At 44.6% G+C, this 20,638-nt stretch overlaps 1 protein-coding gene across 2 annotated transcripts in view; it reads right to left on the minus strand.

Annotated features, from left to right (window-relative positions):
- The window catches only part of PACC1 (proton activated chloride channel 1), a 44,982-nt gene extending 26,092 nt beyond the window's left edge, over nucleotides 1-18,890 (minus strand). The window contains exons 1-2 of one of the 2 annotated variants that reach the window (XM_004275270.3): nucleotides 18,719-18,888; nucleotides 14,555-14,651 (exon numbers count right to left, since the gene is read on the minus strand). In XM_004275270.3, the coding sequence (XP_004275318.1) occupies nucleotides 14,555-14,651; nucleotides 18,719-18,754 (133 nt within the window). In that variant the 5' untranslated portion in view covers nucleotides 18,755-18,888. Of the gene's footprint in view, nucleotides 1-14,554; nucleotides 14,652-18,718 lie in introns of both variants that reach the window. The other variant, XM_033438063.2, reaches the window with a different exon arrangement.
- Nucleotides 18,891-20,638: the final 1,748 nt, after the last annotated feature.

Here is a 20,638-nt window from a genome sequence, read left to right on the forward strand (position 1 = left end):
CCCTCCAGCGACCTACACGCAGAGGTGGGGCCAAATCCAAAGCTGAGCCCCTGGGGGCTGTGAGAACAAAGAAGAGAAAGGGAAATCTCTCCCAGCAGCCTCAGGAGCAGCGGATTAAAGCTTCACAGTCAACTTGATGTACCCTGCATCTGTGGAATACATGAATAGACAACGAATCATCCCAAATTGAGGAGGTGGACTTTAGGAGCAAGATTTATGATTTTTTCCCCTTTTCGTCTTTATGTGAGTGTGTATATGTATGCTTCTGTGTGAGATTTTGTCTGTATAGCTTTGCTTCCACCATTTGTCCTAAGGTTCTATCCGTCCGTTTTTTTTCTTAATAATTTTTTAATTTAATAACTTTATTTTATTTTACTTTATCTTCTTTCTTTTTTCCTTCCTTCCCTCCTTCCTTCCTTCATTCCTTCCTCCCACCCTCCCTCCCTCCTTTCTTTCTTTCCTTCTTTCCTTCTTTCTTCCTTCCTTCCTTCCCATCTTTCTTTCTTTCTTCCTACTTCTACTAATTCTTTCTCTCTACTTTTTCTCCCTTTTATTCTGAGCTGTGTGGATGAAAGGCTCTTGGTGCTGCAGCCAGGAGTCAGTGCTGTGGCTCTGAGGTGGAAGAGCCAACTTCAGGACAACAAGAGACCTCCCAGCTCCACATAATATCAAAAGGCGAAAATCTCCCAGATATCTCCATCTCAACACCAGCACCTAGCTTCACTCAACGACCAGCAAGCTACAGTGCTGGACACCCTATGCCAAACAACTAGCAAGACAGGAACACAACCCCACCCATTAGCAGAGAGGCTGCCTAAAATAATAATAAGTACACAGACACCCCAAAACACACCACCAGACGTGGACCTGCCCACCAGAGAGACAAGATCCAGCCTCATCCACCAGAACACAGGCACTAGTCCCCTCCACCAGGAAGCCTACACAACCCACTGGGGACACTGGGGACAGACATCAAAAACAACGGGAACTACGAACATGCAAAAAAGGAGACCCCAAACACAGTGAGATAAGCAAAATGGAGACCCCAAACACAGTGAGATAAGCAAAATGACAAGACAGAAAAACACACAGCAGATGAAGGAGCAAGATAAAAACGCACCAGACCTAACAAATGAAGAGGAAACAGGCAATCTACCTGAAAAAGAATTCAAAATAATGATAGTAAAGATGATCCAAAATCTTGGAAATAGAATAGACAAAATGCAAGAAACATTTAACAAGGACCTAGAAGAACTAAAGATGAAACAAACAGTGATGAACAACACAATAAATGAAATGAAAAATACTCTAGATGGGATCAATAGCAGAATAACTGAGGCAGAAGAACGGATAAGTGACCTGGAAGATAAAATAGTGGAAATAACTACTGCAGAGCAGAATAAAGAAAAAAGACTGAAAAGAACTGAGGACAGTCTCAGAGACCTCTGGGACAACATTAAACACACCAACATTCAATTTTCTCTTCTTCCAGAAGAAGAAGAGAAAAAGAAAGGGACTGAGAATATATTTGAAGAGATTATAGTTGAAAACTTCCCTAATATGGGAAAGGAAATAGTTAATCAAGTCCAGGAAGCACAGAGAGTCCCATACAGGATAAATCCAAGGAGAAATATGCCAAGACACATATTAATCAAACTGTCAAAAATTAAATACAAAGAAAGCATATTAAAAGCAGCAAGGGAAAAACAACAAATAACACAAAAGGGAATCCCCATAAGGTTAACAGCTGATCTCTCAGCAGAAACTCTGCAAGCCAGAAGGGAGTAGCAGGACATACTGAAAGTGATGAAGGCGAAAAACCTGCAACCAAGATTACTCTACCCAGCAAGGATCTCATTCAGATTTGATGGAGAAATTAAAACCTTTACAGACAAGCAAAAGCTGAGAGAGTTCAGCACCACCAAACCTGCTTTACAACAAATGCTAAAGGAACTTCTCTAGGCAAGAAACACAAGAGAAGGAAAATACCTACAATAACGAACTCAAAACAATTTAGAAAATGGGAATAGGAACATACATATCGATAATTACCTTAAATGTAAATGGACTAAATGCTCCCACCAAAAGACACAGATTGGTTGAATGGATACAAAAACAAGACCCATATATATGCTGTCTACAAGAGACCCACTTCAGACCTAGAGACACATACAGACTGAAAGTAAGGGGATGGAAAAAGATATTCCATGCAAATGGAAACCAAAAGAAAGCTGGAGTAGCAATTCTCATATCAGACAGAATAGACTTTAAAATAAAGACTATTACAAGAGACAAAGAAGGACACTACATAATGATCAAGGGATCGATCCAAGAAGAAGATATAACAATTGTAAATATCTGTGCACCCAACACAGGAGCACCTCAATACGTAAGGCAAATACTAACAGCCATAAAAGGGGAAATCGACAGTAACACATTCATAGTAGGGGACTTTAACACCCCACTTTCACCAATGGACAGATCATCCAAAATGAAAATAAATAAGGAAACACAAGCTTTAAATGATACATTAAGCAAGATGGACTTAATGGATATTTATAGGACACTCCATCCAAAAAACAACAGAATACACATTTTTCTCAAGTGCTCATGGAACATTCTCCAGGATAGATCATATCTTAGGTCACAAATCAAGCCTTGGTAAATTTAAGAAAACTGAAATTGTATCAAGTATCTTTTCTGACCACAACGCCATGAGACTAGATATCAATTACAGGAAAAGATCTGTAAACAATACAAACACATGGAGGCTAAACAATACACTACTTAATAACCAAGAGATCACTGAAGAAATCAAAGAGGAAATAAAAAAATACCTAGAAACAAATGACAATGGAGACACAACAACCCAAAACCTATGGGATGCAGCAAAAGCAGTTCTAAGAGGGAAGTTTATAGCAATACAAGCCCACCTTAAGAAACAGGAAACATCTCAAATAAACAACCTAACCTTGCACCTAAAGCAATTAGAGAAAGAAGAACAAAAAAACCCCAAAGTTAGCAAAAGGAAAGAAATCATAAAAATCAGATCAGAAATAAATGAAAAAGAAATGAAGGAATCAATAGCAAAGATCAATAAAACTAAAAGCTGGTTCTTTGAGAAGATAAACAAATCAAGAAAAAAAGGGAGAAGACTCAAATCAATAGAATTAGAAATGAAAAAGGAGAAGTAACAACTGACACTGCAGAAATACAAAAGATCATGAGAGATTACTACAAGAAACTCTATGCCAATAAAATGGATAACATGGAAAAAATGGACAAATTTTTAGAAATGCACAACCTGCCAAGACTGAATCAGGAAGAAACAGAAAATCTGAACAGATCAATCACAAGCACTGAAATTGAAACTGTGATTAAAAATCTTCCGACAAACAAAAGCCCAGGACCAGATGGCTTCACAGGCGAATTCTATCAAATATTTAGAGAAGAGCTAACACCTATCCTTCTCAAACTCTTCCAAAACATAGCAGTGGGAGGAACACTCCCAAATTCATTCTACGAGGCCACCATCACCTTGATACCAAAACCAGACAAGGATGTCACAAAGAAAGAAAACTACAGGCCAATATCACTGATGAACACAGATGCAAAAATCCTCAACAAAGTACTAGCAAACTGAATCCAACAGCACATTAAAAGGATCATACACCATGATCAAGTGGGGTTTATTCCAGGAATGCAAGGATTCTTCAATATACGCAAATCAATCAATGTGATAAACCACATTAACAAACTGAAGGAGAAAAACCATATGATCATCTCAATAGATGCAGAGAAAGCTTTTGACAAAATCAACACCCATTTATGATAAAAACCCTGCAGAAAGCAGGCATAGAGGGAACTTTCCTCAACATAATAAAGGCCATATATGACAAACCCACAGCCAACATCATCCTCAATGGTGAAAAACTGAAAGCATTTCCACTAAGATCAGAAACAAGACAAGGTTGCCCACTCTCACCACTCTTATTCAATATAGTTTTGGAAGATTTAGCCACAGCAATCAGAGAAGAAAAGGAAATAAAAGGAATCCAAATCGGAAAAGAAGAAGTAAAGCTGTCACTGTTTGCAGATGACATGATACTATACACAGAGAATCCTAAAGATGCTACCAGAAAACTACTAGAGCTAATCAATGAATTTGGTAAAGTTGCAGGATACAAAATTAATGCACAGAAATCTCTTGCATTCCTATACACTAATGATGAAAAATCTGAAAGTGAAATCAAGAAAACACTCCCATTTACCATTGCAACAAAAAGAATAAAATATCTAGGAATAAACCTATGTAAGGAGACAAAAGACCTGTATGCAGAAAATTATAAGACACTGATGAAAGAAATTAAAGATGATACAAATAGATGGAGAGATACACCATGTTCTTGGATTGGAAGAATCAACATTGTGAAAATGTCTCTACTACCCAAAGCAATCTACAGATTCAATGCAATCCCTATCAAACTACCACTGGCATTTTTCACAGAACTAGAACAAAAAATTTCACAGTTTGTATGGAAACACAAAAGACCCCGAATAGCCAAAGCAACCTTGAGAATGAAAAATGGAGCTGGAGGAATCAGGCTCCCTGACTTCAGACTATACTACAAGGCTGCAGTAATCAAGACAGTATGGTACTGGCACAAAAACAGAAAGATAGATGAATGGAACAGGATAGAAAGCCCAGAGATAAACCCACGCACATATGGTCACCTTATCTTTGATAAAGGAGGCAGGAATGTACAGTGGAGAAAGGACAGCCTCTTCAATGAGTGGTGCTGGGAAAACTGGACAGGTACATGTAAAAGTATGAAATTAGATCACTCCCTAACACCATGCACAAAAATAAACTCAAAATGGATTAAAGACCTAAATGTAAGGCCAGAAAATATCAAACTCTTAGAGGAAAACATAGGCAGAACACTCTATGACATACATCACAGCAAGATCCTTTTTGACCCACCTCCTAGAGAAATGGAAATAAAAACAAAAATAAACAAATGGGACCTCATGAAACTTCAAAGCTTTTGCACAGCAAAGGAAACCATAAACAAGACCAAAGACAACCCTCAGAATGGGAGAAAATATTTGCAAATGAAGCAACTGACAAAGGATTAATTTCCAAAATTTACAAGCAGCTCATGCAGCTCAATAACAAAAAAACAAACAACCCAATCCAAAAATGGGCAGAAGACCTAAACAGACATTTCTCCAAAGAAGATATACAGACTGCCAACAAACACATGAAAGAATGCTCAACATCATTAATCATTAGGGAAATGCAAATCAAAACTACAATGAGATATCATCTCACACCAGTCAGAATGGCCATCATCAAAAAATCTAGAAACAATAAATGCTGGAGAGGGTGTGGAGGAAAGGGAACACTCTTGCACTGCTGGTGGGAATGTGAATTGGTTCAGCCACTATGGAGAACAGTATGGAGGTTTCTTAAAAAACTACAAATAGAACTACCATACGACCCAGCAATCCCACTACTGGGCATATACCCTGAGAAAACCATAATTCAAAAAGAGTCATGTACCAAAATGTTCATTGCAGCTCTATTTACAATAGCCCGGAGATGGAAACAACCTAAGTGCCCATCATCGGATGAATGGATAAAGAAGATGTGGCACGTATATACAATGGAATATTACTCAGCCATAAAAAGAAATGAAATTGAGCTATTTGTAATGAGGTGGATAGACCTAGAGTCTGTCATACAGAGTGAAGTAAGTCAGAAAGAGAAAGACAAATACTGTATGCTAACACATATATATGGAATTTAAGAAGAAAAAAAAATGTCATGAAGAACCTAGGAGTAAGACGGGAATAAAGACACAGACCTACTGGAGAACGGACTTGAGGATATGGGGAGGGGGAAGGGTGAGCTGTGACAGGGCGAGAGAGAGTCATGGACATATACACACTAACAAACGTAAGGTAGATAGCTAGTGGGAAGCAGCCGCATGGCACAGGGATATCGGCTCGGTGCTTTGTGACCGACTGGAAGGGTGGGAGGGAGGGAGACGCAAGAGGGAAGAGATATGGGAACATATGTATATGTATAACTGATTCACTTTGTTATAAAGCAGAAACTAACACACCATTGTAAAGCAATTATACCCCAATAAAGATGTTAAAAGAAAAACATGGCAGGTAAAAGCATATTCACTGTCATGAGCTGCTCATAACTGCAGCGGCAACAGGTTTCAGGTTGCTACATTCTGAGGGGGCTTGAAAAGATCACAAGATAAAAGTGAAGGACTGAATTGGTGTGTAACGTCTGAACAGAATTTTTAAGAGTTGGTAGGGACCTGAAAGGGTATCTGGTCCAACCCCATTCCTTGTGCAGTGATCCTGGTCCCACAGTCAACCCCTGGCACAGAATGAGGGTCCTAGAGTCCTGACTCCTAGCGCATGCTCTTCCGCTACACGACAGTAAACATCAGTCCTTAAGATTCAGTTACTAATGACGATAAAAGAAGATCTGATTGAAAAAACATAACTTCAAAACAAGCAGAACATTTTTAAGGTAAACTGCATATTACGTCTAGGCTGTACAACATGATGAAAATGAACAATGACAGGCATCTGTGGGCAGGTGTCTCCGCTATCACAGCCAGAACATGATTTGAAATGTTCTGCCTTCATGGTGCCTTTGGTTAGGGAAAGAGGTGACTTTCTCCCTACTTATTCTCGAAACTTCAAAAAACAAACTAATTTAAGGCAAAAACTTTAAGGCAAAAAACTAATTTAACAGAAAGGTCACATGACAACTGCACCATCTGCATTTGTTTGGCAGGGGTACCTGGACAAATTACTCTCGTGGGAACACGGGCCCAGAGTCTCTTCTGTTTCATTCACAGAAGCCAGGTTTAGCCTCTTCACAGGCCCTTCACTGATCCACAAATTGGCATGTAACGTAAATAAAACACTGTAGAATTGTTTATCATCCACACGTGCTATACGTGACACTCCAATTCTAAAAGTAGACACCGTTTCATTTTACCATTCTTTTAGACGGGTGCTGGACATCTGAGAAAATGTCCCACACACTCTGCAGTCAGAAAAACCAAACTCTGGCTTTTTTGTGGCAAGCAGGATGAATGTATTTTAAAAGTATACATCCTTTATATATATATGCAAAGTCAGAGTAGTAGAAGAGAAAAATAATGCACAAGATTTTCTTGGGAAAGGTAATTTATGAGTTTTGTAAAACCCATGACAGAATTGCTTCAAAAACCCAAACTTGCCCCAGAATGTAAGTCAGGCCATTAAGAGGATACGTAAAACATTGTGGGACCTTTATTTACAGGAAAGGAAACTGGCTGACTACCGCAACCCTGCAAAACTCTACCTTGCAGAGATGGTACCTGGGCTAAGATGCATTCAGATTGTGAAGAAGAAATGACTTCTTTATCTTTTTTTCTTTTTAGTGATGTGGTGGGTTTGTTGTTTTAATTTTGTTTTGGTTTTTCTGTGAGATATAATTTACCTACCATAAAATTTACCTTTTTAAAGTGAATATATTTTGTAGTTTTTAAAATATTCACAAGGTGTATAACCATAACCACTATCTAATTACAGAACGTTGTCATTACCCAAAAAGAAACTCCACACCCATCAGCAGTCACTCCACCTTTCTCCTGGTCCCTGGTAACCAATAATCTATTGGGTCGGCCAAAAGTTTCATTCAGTTTTTTCCGTAAGATGGCTCTGGTAGCACTTAGTTGTCCTTAACTTTGTTCAAAACAATTCTGTTAGATTGTTTGTGAGAGCTGTCATATCAGCGTGCATTTAAAAAAAGACTTATCAAAATTTGTGAATTTCTGTGTAGTCATTCTAATATGGAAGATGGAAAAGAGCAACATTTTCAGCATATTAACCGAAATGCAAAAAAAGATTTGTTCAGTGTATGGAGAAGGTGCTGTGACTGATTGAACATGTCAAAAGTGGTTTGCAAAGTTTTGTGTTGGAGATTTCTTGCTAGAGGATGCTCCATGGTTGGGTAGACCAGTTGAAGTTGATAGCAATCAAATTGAGACATTAATTGAGAACAATCAACGTTATACCACAACTGAAGATAGCTGCTGACATACTCAAAATATCCAAATCAAGCGTTGAAAATCATCTGCACCAGCTTGGTTATGTTAATCGCTTTGATGTTTGGGTTCCACATAAGTTGAGCCAAAAAAACCTTCGCGATTCTCTAACATAATGAAAATGTTCCGCTTTTTTTTTTTAAAGATTTATTACTTATTTATTTAATTTATTTATTTTTGGCTGCATCAGGTCTTAGTTGCGGCATGTGGGCTCTTCGTTGCAGTGCGCGGGCTTCTCTCTAGTTGTGGCGTGCGGGTTTTCTCTTCTCTAGTTGTGGCGTATAAGCTCCAGGGCGCGAGGCCTCCGTAGTTATGGCGCACGGGTTTCAGAGAACACGGGCTCTGTAGTTTGCAGCACACAGGCTCTAGTTGAGGCACACCAGCTCAGTAGTTGCGGCACACGGGTGTAGTTGCCCCACAGCATGTGGGATCTTAGTTCCCTGAGCAGGGATCGAACCTGCGTCCCCTGCATTGTAAGGCAGATTCTTTGCCACTGGACCATGAGGGAAGTCCCAAATGTTCCGTTTTTAAAACAAACTGTGACAGGCGATGAAAAGTGGATACTGTACAATAATGTGGAATGGAAGAGAAATGAAGGCAAGCGAAATGAACCACCACCAACCATACCAAAGGCCGGTCTTCATCCAAATAAGGTGATGTTGTGTATACAGTGCGATTGGAAGGGAGTCCTCTACTATGAGCTTCTTCTGGAAAACAAAACGATTAATTCCAAAAACTACTGCTCCCAATTAGACCAACTGAAAGCAGAACTCGTGGAAAAGCATCTGGAATTAGTCAACAGAAAACACATAATCTTCCAACAAGATAACGCAAGATGGCATGTTTCTTTGACGACCAAGGAAAAATTGTTACAGTTTGGCTGGGAAGTTCTGATTCATGTGCTGTATTCACCAGACATTGCATCTTCGAATTTCCATTTATTTCGGTCTTTACAAAATTCTCTTAATGGAAAAATTTTCAATTCCCTGGAAGACTGTAAAAAGCACCTAGAACAGTTCCTTGCTCAAAAAGATAAAAAGTTTTGGGAATGTGGAATTATGAAGTTGCCTGAAAAATGGCAGAAGGTAGTGGCACAAAAGGGTGAATACATTGTTCAATAAAGTTCTTGGTGAAAATGAAAAATGTGTCTTTTATTTTTACTTAAAAACCGAAGGCATTTTCCGGCCAACCCAATACTTACTCTTTCTACGGATTTACCTATTCTAGGCAAGTCACATAAATGGAATCATATAATATGTGACCTTTTGTGTCTGACTTCTTTCAACGTATGGGGGTTCTAATTTCTCTATATCCTCACCAAAACTTGTTAGTCATCATCTTATTGATTGCAGCCATCCTTGTAGGTATGAAGCGGTATCTCACTGTGGTTTAGATTTGCCTTTCCCTGATGACTAATGATGTTGAGCATCTCTTCATGTGTTTATCGGTCATTTGGATATCTTCTTTGAAGAAATATTACTCAGATTCTTTGCCCATTTTTTAATTGGGTTGTCTTTTTATTATTGAGCGTAAGAGTTCTTTATATATTCTAAATACAAGTCCCTTATCAGATATATGATTTGAAAATTTCTCCCATCCTGCGGGCTATCTTTTCACTTTCTTGATAGTAGCCTTTGATGCACAAAAGTTTTTCATTTTGATGAGGTCCAATTTACCTATTTTTCCTTTGGTTGCTTATCTTTATCTATTCTATTAATATACAACTGTTTCCATGGAGAACTGATTGTAATGACTAATTAACTGTTTTCCTCAATGTGATTACATCTCTGATGTAATAAACTGCTTATTCAATTAGCATGTCTGGTCTCATCTCTCCCTTTGAAAAGAATAATAAGTGGTTGTGCTTCCCCTGATAGAGAGGCAACGAACAGACTGAGGCTTTTACCACATTATGGTATGGAATTCTTTATCTCAGAGAGTAACATTGGGAACATAATCCTGGGCGCTAGGTGCTTAACTCAAACTAGGTGCTTAACTCAAACCTCAGCTAAATGCTCAGCAGCCTCATACTGTCTTCCTGTCCTGCCACTCTTAGTTCCAGGCCCTGCATTCAACTCCAGCTCCACCTCCTCTTCTGACCTCCAAGTGTGGACATCCTCCGAGGCTCAGTCTCCATGGCCCTCTCCTGCTCATTCCACATTCTGTGTCCCTGGCTTTCTTCCAGGCCCCTAAACCGCCCACTACGGGTTGTCTCTCCGGTCAATCCTATACCTCTCACTGCCTCTAGGCCATCTCTAACCAGATCCACCACATCAACTGAAGCGTGGTGTGTGCACCGCAGATGAGCATCTCCTCTTCCAGCCACTTGCCCCTCCGGACTCTGTCTCTGTATGGTATTATTCTCCCACTCACCTGGCTTCCAACTTCAGAGTCTTCTTTGGTTCTTTCTTCTACCCCCTCCCCTACATCAAAGCAGCCTATCACATCAGCCTTCAGCCTTTGACATGGCACAGTTGTCTCACTTCACCTTAATCCAGGCCCACAACCTGCCACACTGATCTTCCTAACATGCCCACTTCACTCCTCTTACTGCTCTGCTCCACTCCCTTTAAATACTGCCTGCCCCCTAGAGAAAGTCCAAACCCCAACACTCAAAGCCACCCCCAGTCCGACCCAGCTGAGCTTTCCTACCTCACCTCCCTCTGCTTCTCCTACCAACCCTCTGCTCCAACCACTGTACCACCCACCGACTCTGAAACACCCTATTGTCATTCCCATCTCTACGTGTTTGCGCACACACCCCTCCTCCCTGGCTAGCCCTTCTTTTTCACCCATATATCACCCTCCTTCAGATTAATCCCACTTCCTTCACCAACCAGCCCTCCTTCGTTCACTCCTGAGGCACCTGTCTCTAGCATTTCTTTGGCCCTCATTCACTCATTCAAGTTGGCTTACATGAGATGCCTTCCTGCTCCAAATCCCCACCTCCCTCTCCCAGGGTACCAATACACACTGAGCACCTACAGAGGGCCAGGCACTCTACCAGGCACTGGAGTTACAATGCGGGTAGGGAGGGGACAAACCTTTGTGCCTCACAAAACTCAGGGGCAGGGCCTAGGGGCTGACACAATTAACGAAAGAATTATGGTCAATAAATGGACACTCTCAGCTGTGCCAAATGCTACAAAGGAAAAGCACTGAATACTAGAAAGCAGGTAACAGGGAGAAAAAGACCCCATTAGGTAGCTCGGGGCAGGCTGTGAGGAAGGAGGGCAAGTTCTTCTTTGGGTAACCTCCCTTCTCTCTCCACATGGCCTGAGTTCCCGGAAGTAGGCCATGCCTCACTCACCTTCTTCGTGGTTTTAGCATTGGGCATAAGGGTGAAGGAATCCATGAGTGACTCTGGTGAAGGAAGGGGAGGATTTTGGAACAAGAAAGCATCTCATCCAGGAACAACTGAGCCAGAGTCAGAACACGTTCAGAGACGGCCCTGGGTTCAATTTGAGCCCTGCTACTCTTTAACTCTGAGCACAGTACTTAACCTCTCTGTGCCCCAGGTTTCTGTCTATAAACTAGGACTAACCGCCTCCCTCAGAGGGTGGCTGGGAAGATTATGGGATAAAGTATATAGAAAAAGCCCTACCCAGGCTTAGTAGAGGAAAGCACCTAATCATTGGTGGCTGCTGTCATTAACCATTATTTTTATTATTCTTAGGGGACTCAGAGGCAGGAAGTGAGCTCTGAAAGTTGTACACCAGGTCATCAAATTCGGGCCAAGTCACTACTGAGACGAGCCAAAGGGGCTTCTGTGCACTGGATTGTCTGCAGTCTAAACAGGAGATGCGCCCAGGAGGGTTTCCCCAAAAGCAGGGAAGGCTCTTTGCCAGCCAAAGGAACTACCCGAAATTTGCTCTGCCTGAGGTCTGGCTGCCTGCCCTGACTGATCTCAGGCCTTGAGGCCCCAGGAACCTGAGGCAAAAGAGAGGCTGCCAAGGTCGAAGGTCATCACGGCCACTTCCTAATTTGCCTGGCATTTATCTATAAAAGGAAACACAACAGGAAACTTCATCTTTCCAAGTCTGGCCTCCCTCCTCTTCCTGCTGTCACCATCTATTCTCTTCTGACTGGGGGCAAGAGAGCAGTGCAGGGTGCAGTAGGCAGAATAAAGGCCCATGAGAGATGTCCACGTCCTCAATCTTGGAGCCTATAAATATGTCAAGTTACACGGCAAAGATGGGATCAGAGTTGCTAATCATCCGACCTTAAAACAGGGAAACTATTCTGGATTCTCTGGATGGGCCCAATGTAATCACAAGGGCTCTTTAAACATGGAAGAGGGAGGCAGAACGAGGAGATGTGAGAAAGACCTGAAGAGGGAAGGAGAGACATGACCCAAGGAAGGCAGGCAGCCTCGAGAAGCTGGAAAAGGCACTAAAATGGGTTTTTTCATGGAGACTCCAGATAGGAGTTCGCCTGCCGACACCTTAATTTTAGCCCAGTGAGACCCATTTTGGACTTCTGATCTCCAGGACTCTCAGATAATAAACGTGAGCTGTTTAAGTCACTAAGTTTGTGGTAACCTGTTACACACACAATAGAAACTAACATACAGGGCTTTTGAACAGTTCTCCCTGGGACCTGAGGGCTTCAGAGGCAATGCCTAGAGTCAGAGTGAGGGTAGTCAGGCTACGACCTTTGGCACATTGGGCTTTAATAGAAGGATGCTTAAGATATTTTTTAAAAATCACGGGTGCAGTAGAAAGAGTCTGGGGTCAGACAGAGCTTGATCCAGTCTCTCTGTTGACCAGCTATGTGATCTTCCCACACTTCACTTGGCCTTTCTGAGCCTCAGGGCCTCATCAGGAATCATGAGGATGACCGCCTCCCAGGGCTGTTATGAGAATTAAATGGGCAATGGGGATGACAGAGCCTGGCAGTCAGTAAACATGAGCTGCCCTTCCTGCCTCCTTCCTTCTACAAAGTCCTCTCTAAGGCTTAGGCACAATCACAGAATTTCCTATCCCGTTCCCCTCCCCTACAAATATGGGAATCCAGAGGAGCAGAAGCCCACCTCCCTCAATCCACCCAAGAAGCTGGAGTCAGGCTGGGACTCCATTCATTCACTCACTCACTCATTCATTCACTCAATGAATTCTTATTGCATGGCCAGGGCTGAATGGGGAGCAAAAGGGACTGTCTCCACCCTGGTGGAGTTTATGGTCTACTAGAACACACAGACATTAATCAAACAGTCAGGCAAACACATATACCATTCCATCAGCAACAGTTGCAAGGGAGAGATGTGTAGGCTACGAGTGACGGGGGAGGTGATCTAGCCAGGAGGTCAGAGAAGGCTTTGCAGGGAAAAAATGAGAGCTGAGAGCTGAAGGGTGATTACGCATTAACAAGGTGACAGACGGAAGAGATTCCAGGCAGAGGAATAAAACTACAAAAAGGCCCAGGGGTGGGAAGGAGGCCCAAAGTAAAAGAAGGCCAGTATGGCTGAGGAGCAGTGAAAAAGGGGAAGTAGGGAAGGAAGGAAAAATAAATGACTTTCGGGTTCAACTGGGTGGTGATGGTACCATTCCTGGAAACAGGAGACACTGGAAGAGGGCGAAGCTGGCAGTGGGGAGGCCATGAGGTCAATTCTGGACGTGTGGAGTTCAGGGGACCTTTGGGACATCCTGGCAGAGCCACCATCTGGGAATCTGGATACACAGGATATGAGAACAGGTAACCTCTGGGCCAGAGATATAACCACGGCAGTCACGTGTGACCAAACAGTGACTAAAGCAGGGGAGGGGGCCTGAGTGAGGTCACCTGCCAGAGACTGAGAGAAGGAGGCCTCTGAGAAACATTTAACACCCAAGAGCTGGCGGGTAACTGCAAAGGAGGCTGGAAGGAGTGACCTGAGAAGTAAAGTGTCACATCATGGAAGCGAAGGGAGCAGAGCGTATCCGGGATGAAGAAGTGGTTGACGGTATCCAACATTCCTGCAAGGCTCTACAAGATGCCACCTTACTGATGGGACCACCCAGTTGGGCGACAAAACTGGACAGGCCTGATGTCCGGGGATGAGGCCTATCAGATAATCGCCCAGAATGCCCTGGGAAGCGACCCAGGTATTAGAGGCTCAACTGCTGACAGCATCCCTGGGAAAAAGCAACAAAAAAACAGAGACCCAAAGTTCTTGTCATTGTATCCAATGGCCTGGCCTCAGGATCTGGCTCAAACTAGAGGACAGAAAAGAGCAGATGCCGGCTTGGACACATCCTCTGTCCCAAGGCTGGTTAAATATGTATAGCTCTAAAACGAGGGCAATACTTGAGATCCGACACCAGGCAGGGGCTGTGCCTCCGACACAGGTCCCCAGCTGGCGAGGAGCCTGGACTGGGGCCTCCGGCTGCGGCAGTGGCTCAGCACCGTTTGCCGGCACTTCCACCCCCAGCGCTGAACCCACTTACCTGGTAAGATCCCTGGACCCTGGACTTTGACCGCCTCCTTTTCCCGCTCGTCCGCCTGCTCTGAGTTCTCAACCACCTGATCCAGCTCCTCACTCAGCTAAAGGGAGAAACAAAGAGGGCAAGGAAGTCAGCTACATCAGCTTTGCTTTTCTGGACTAGAATAAGAAAGCAGAAGCTGTTTCTCACTTAACTGTCATCAAAAAACAAACAAACAAAAAAAGAAATCACATGATATAGGGTATGTTATACCAATTCTACAGATTAGCACACTGAAGCTCAGAAAATTCAAATAACTTCTGTGTGTTAGTTTCCCAGGCGGCGGTAACAAAGCACCACAAACTGGGTGGCTTAAAATAACAGGAATTTATTCCCTCACAGTTAGGGAGACTAGAAAGCTGAAATCAAGGTGATGGCAAGGTTGGTTCCTTCCAAGGGCTGTGAGGGAGAACCTTTTCCATGCCTCTCTTCCAGCTCCAGATAATGGCCAGCAACCCTTGGTGCTCCTTGCTTGTAGACGCATCCCATCTCCGATCTCTGCCTCCATCTTCACACGGAGTCTCTGTGTCTCCACATGGTCAATCTTCTTATAAGGACATCATTCGTACTGGGTTAGGGCCCATTCTACTTCAGCATGACTGCGTCTTAACTAAATACATCTGCAATGACCCTATTTCCAAATAAGGTCACTTTCTGAGGTGCTGGGGGTTAGGACTTCAACATACCTTTTTGAGGAAGACAATTCAACCCACAATACTTTCCATGGCCACAGAGCAAAGAGCAAAATCCAAGTTAGTCTAGTTCCAAAACCCATGCTCTTAATCACTTCCCAAAGAAGGAGGAAATGCAAGCTTAGAGTCTGCTGAGGGAGCAGAGGGAACAGAAGTTGGTGTCAGAGCTAAAGTCCACCAACTCAGGCTGCAAATGGCAGAACAAAGTGGGGAGGGCAGACCACCCAGAGACAGGTGCTAATTAGCAGCCTAATAGCAAGCAACCTCCACCTCACTTCATCAGCGTTTTCACCTGTCAAATGGCAATGATGATACAATGATAACCAACAAGGTTCCACAGCATTAAGGAGAAAAGCAAGAAACACCAAGACCAGAGTTTAGAGGAGGACCTATCACTGGATTGGGAGGTGAGGGAGGGGATAGACTTCCCAAGTATTTTCTTAGGCTCACAGGGTCAACACTTAAGGTCGCAGGACATCATTAAAAATTCACCTCTAAGAAACTTGAGTTAAAACAAAGCTCTTACGTATCTAATATTCTTCCATCTCCTTCTCCATGCCTCTGCTCCTGCCCTTTATTTATTTTTAACATCTTTATTGGCGTATAATTGCTTTACATTGTTGTGTTAATTTCTGCTTTATAACAAAGTGAATCAGCCATATGTATACATATATCCCCATATCTCCTCCCTCTTGCATCTCCCTCCCACCCTCCCTATCCCACCCCTCTAGGTGGTCACAAAGCACCGAGCTGATCTCCCTGTGCTATGTGGCTGCTTCCCACGAGCTATCTATTTTACATTTGGTAGTGTATATATGTCCATGCCCCCTCTCACTTCACCCCAACTTACCCTTCCCCCTCCCCGTGTCCTCAAATCCATTCTCTACGTCTGCGTCTTTATTGCTCCTCCCCTTTAGAATCAGGTAAAGCCTCTAGTTTAAAGCCCTAAAGCCCAAAAGAAAAGAAAACCAAGACGTGAAAGATGACACCATGAAACACAGGCCCACAGTGGGAAGGAACACAGATCAAGAGGTCCCCAGGGCTCTTTCCCTTTTGCTGGCCAAAGGGCAAGGAGGATGTTAGTCCTGGGAAGGCCCAGCGCTCTCTGATCCAAGCCTCGCACAGGTTCAGCCTAACCCTAACACACTCCTAGCCCAGTTCCCCTGCTGACTACCTGCAGCCATAATAAACCCACCTCCTTGCCCGGCCCTGGCCAAATTCTCCAATGCCCCATCCTGCAAAACCCAAATCTCCCCCCAGCAAAGAAACCTAACTCGGAGCTAGGTCCACTCTCAGAATGACCCACACAAGAAAGATTCAGGAGGCCTCCTTCTTCTGAAGAAGGTGAGAGACAGGGACTTCAGAACGGGCCACTAACGAAAGTAAGAGGAGGGGTCCTTCCAGTGTCTCCCACCAACGGAAACTGAATCCACCCTCGGCCTTACCCCTGCAAGCAGGATAACCGCCTATATTTTAATAAACATTTTAGGAGCCCTGCTAGGTAAGGAGATAATGCAGGTTGCGTGTGAATGGTGAGGGACATGGTCCTGTAAACCAGGACCCCAAAACTCCCCAGAAGCAGGAGCTGCCCACACCCTGCTAATAAGAACTAGCATTCACTGAGGGGTCACGACTGCCAGGCACTGAGCTGAGCACTTTCACAGACCAACTCATCTAACCCTCAGAGCCCTGTGAGATAGGGACTATCATTACCTTCATTTTGCAGACGAAGAAACTTGAGGCTCAGAGAAGTTAAGTAACTTGACAAAAGTCACACGAATGGCAACAGGCGAGGCAGGATAGGAATGCGGGTTTTTTGACTTAAAAGTCCTAGTATCTACCCACTATGCTCTATTCCCTACAAACCTGAAAACTTTCAGAGTCAAGGAAAGACACAACTCATTTCCCAGGATTCCCCCACTGCCTTGGGTACAGAATCTAGGGGCCACAGAAACCACAGCACTGGTTAAAATCCATCAGGCTCCTTTGGGACAAAGGAAATGGTAGGAGAAATACAGAAACTTGTCCCAAAGTCAGATTCTAGCCCAGATCCCACACTACAAAATGGCAAGCCTCAGGCAAATCTCGTCTGTCTTCAACTTGGCTTCCCCTTCTACTACGGGGCTAAGGCATCTGCTTTATATACTCCACACAGTATCATTTACAAAGGGAGAAATGTACATCAGTATTGATCAGTATTGATCAAGACAGCAGCAGTTCACATGAGAAGGACTGGCAGGATGACAGACTCGTCTGGGAAGTGAGACCCCTATGGAGCATGTGAGATTTGAGATCCCTCCTTGCACAATGGGGGGAATTTTAACCAAAGGAGTTTGAGAAGGGGTTAAAGAAGAAGAAATGGTGTGAGCATAGGCATAGCAGGAGCACGTTTTTAATCTGTGACTTTCCAGTGCCGCCAGAACCTAGGTGGGTGAGGAGATGACGAAGGTAACAGAAGACACGGCTGCAGGGCTGTGAAAGCTTGTAAGAAGTTTGGACTGTTCTGGGTAGACCAACGGCAGCATCAGGTGTATGTAAAAAGGAATGCTCGGAGATCAAGGCAGGGCCCAGCATGGGAGACACCGAAGGGAGAGTTGGTTAGAGCAGACTTGGGGTCACAAACCTGAGGATTGAGGATATGGAACTGCCTGAACTTGCCAAGGGAGGGGAGCACGGTGGGGGACACAGGGGAGGGAAGAGAACTAGAAATGACCAAGGTTTGGGACCCTAGAGGAGGAGAAGGAGAGCAGTTCACTAGTGTCAGTAAGAGTCAGCAGGAGGAGCTGGTCTGAGGGAAGGGCTGGAACCGCAGCCTGCAGCGCAGCACAGACAAGAATGAGACAAAGAACTGGAAAGTTAGAGTTACAGTCGTGGGAGGAGGTGAAAGTGGAGAGAGAAACGGAACGGGGCGAGAAGCAGCTCTGTCGGTGAAAGCACATTTTCAAAGTTGGTTGGCCATCAAAACGAGCTGTAATTATCGCTATCGTTAGCAGCTGCAGGGGCCACGAGGCCTTGGGCGTGGAGGGGGCTGATGCCCACCGCGCCTCTGCCCAGCTGGGAGAAAGGCGCGGGTGCTTCCACTTGTTGCAAAGAACCTTGGCGTGGGGGGCGGGGGGGAGTCCGCCCGGCGGACCGCGCTGCTGCCTGGGCCGGACGAGGCTTTAATCATTCACCTGATGGTTAAGGGTCGAGACTCCGGGGCCCCGGCTCCATCCTTCTGCCAAGCGAAGGCAGCATCCGGAGGAGGCTCGGCGTCCCGCTTCCTTCCTGCTCCGCCGCAGCTCAGCACGCGGGGACCCCTCCTCCAAAGCACTCACCGCTACTCGGAGGCGGGCTCTGCCCGCCCGGACGCCCCCCACAGCCCAGCCGCCCGGACCCCCGGGACCCGCTCTGCCTCACAAGAAAATTTGCTTTCGCCCCCGCCCCTGCCTTGTACCTCTTGGTAGGATGTGGAGAGCTCCTGGCGGATCATGGCACTGACCGGACCTAAGGCAAACCTGAGCCCGCTGCGATCCCCGGGAAGCAGCTAGGCGAGCACCGCGGCTGCAGCGCCGAGACCTGCCGGCTCTCCGAGGCGAAACCGGTCCGCAGGAGCGGCTTCGAGACAAGGCGGGGCGCACTCGGCGCATGCGCCTCGCCCCCGCCGCCGCTGGAGCCGCGAAAGGGTTGCTGGGAAATGTAGTTCTGGGCGTGAGGGCCCCACTCAGCATTCCCGGAGTAGCGAAGCCTTTGAGTTACCCAGAGCCAGGCTTAACCCGCACGTTAGACGCACGTGCTTTCCTCTTCTTTTACTTCCTCTCTTTATTGGAGGGGGAAGGACGGCGAAAATGAGTGGAAAGTGGAACAAGGGGGCCAAGTCAGACAGATAGGAGATCCTAATCTATAATTGAAAGAGGAAGCTTGGCCTTGTAGGTTATAACCATAGTTATAAGCACGTTCGTGCCCATTATGCCTTTCATCCTGCGAGGAACCCTGTAAAGAGTACATTTTTCTCTCTGTTTTACAGGTGAGGAAACTGAGGTACCTTGTTTCAGAAGGGATGGGGAGAAGGCCATAAACAAGTGAAGATTATTTAATCCAGGAACAGACGACAAAATCCAAGTTCTTTCCATTATTCCTGGGCCAGACACTTGGAGTCAGGACTTCTAGATTCTTGTCCTGGCTCTGCCCTTCTCCCACAGGTCTTGTAATACTCTGAGCCATCCTCTGTTCACCTTAGAATGCAACTGCTAAACCCTGCCCTGCTTCACAGGTCCTTATTTGAGCCAAAACAGGTCCTGCAGCAAAACCCAAAGGTGCTGTTCACAGTAGCAAAAGCCTCGTGCCCTGAATGTGGTGGAAAATTGGGTGTTTGCCCTGTGGCAGGGTGGACCCACATCATCCCCTCTTCCTGCTGCCTGAACAGCTGTTCTGTGTGGCTGCCCTGGGCTGCTTAGTAGTGAAGCAGATAGAGGTTGCCTATGCCTTGGTGAATGCTGCTCTGTGTTCCGGGCAGCTGCAACTCTGCAAACCCCTGCACTCAGGGCCTCTTCCCTCCTCAGTGGCAACCATAGTAGCACCAACCACATCAGAGCAGCCTGGACCTTCAGAGTGTTAGTACTGGGAGGCCTCCACCACCTCTTCTGACCACCCTACCCCAGCCCAGACCCTCTGCTCTCACATCTATTAAATGGGACAATATATATAGCACCTAACACATTGTAGGCATTCAGCAAATGTTTGTTAAATTTATGAATGGAACACTTATTGCATCCATTTCAGTTAACAGTTGCTTACCAAAACAAATAAACAACAACAAACAACTCATTGAATTACTTACTGCTTTACTACAAGGGAGGTTGATAGAACAAGTCACACAATCATAGAAATTTAGAACTAGAAGGAACCAGAGAAATCTAGTCCAGCCCTATCATTTCTCTCTACTCTTTGTTGGTATGAGCAAACTGGAAAATTATGGGCTCCCACATTTGAAGGAGATACTGACAAATACAATACCTGACATGGTTTAACAAATACAGTGTGCCAGGCACTGGGATATAGACATGAATAGGGTACTCCAAGGTCCTTGCTCTTGTGACTCTTCCATACTAGAGTCGAGAAACAGACCTTGAACACGTTAATAGAATTTTCTGTACTTGCTGTCCCCAAGTCCTTTCCTCCCATTTCCACATGAGCACACACCAATCAGGCTTTTATGTTCTCCACTCCACTGAAACGGTGCTTATTAAGGTTACAAATGACCTCTACGTTGTCAAATCAGATGGCCATTTCCCTATCCTCCTCTCGATCTATCAGCAATACTGGACTCAGGTCATCCTCCCTCTTCCTTGTACACTTTCCTCCCCTGGCTTCAGGA

This window comes from Orcinus orca, chromosome 1, assembly GCF_937001465.1.
Source record: "Orcinus orca chromosome 1, mOrcOrc1.1, whole genome shotgun sequence".
In the NCBI taxonomy this organism is placed as follows: domain Eukaryota; kingdom Metazoa; phylum Chordata; class Mammalia; order Artiodactyla; family Delphinidae; genus Orcinus; species Orcinus orca.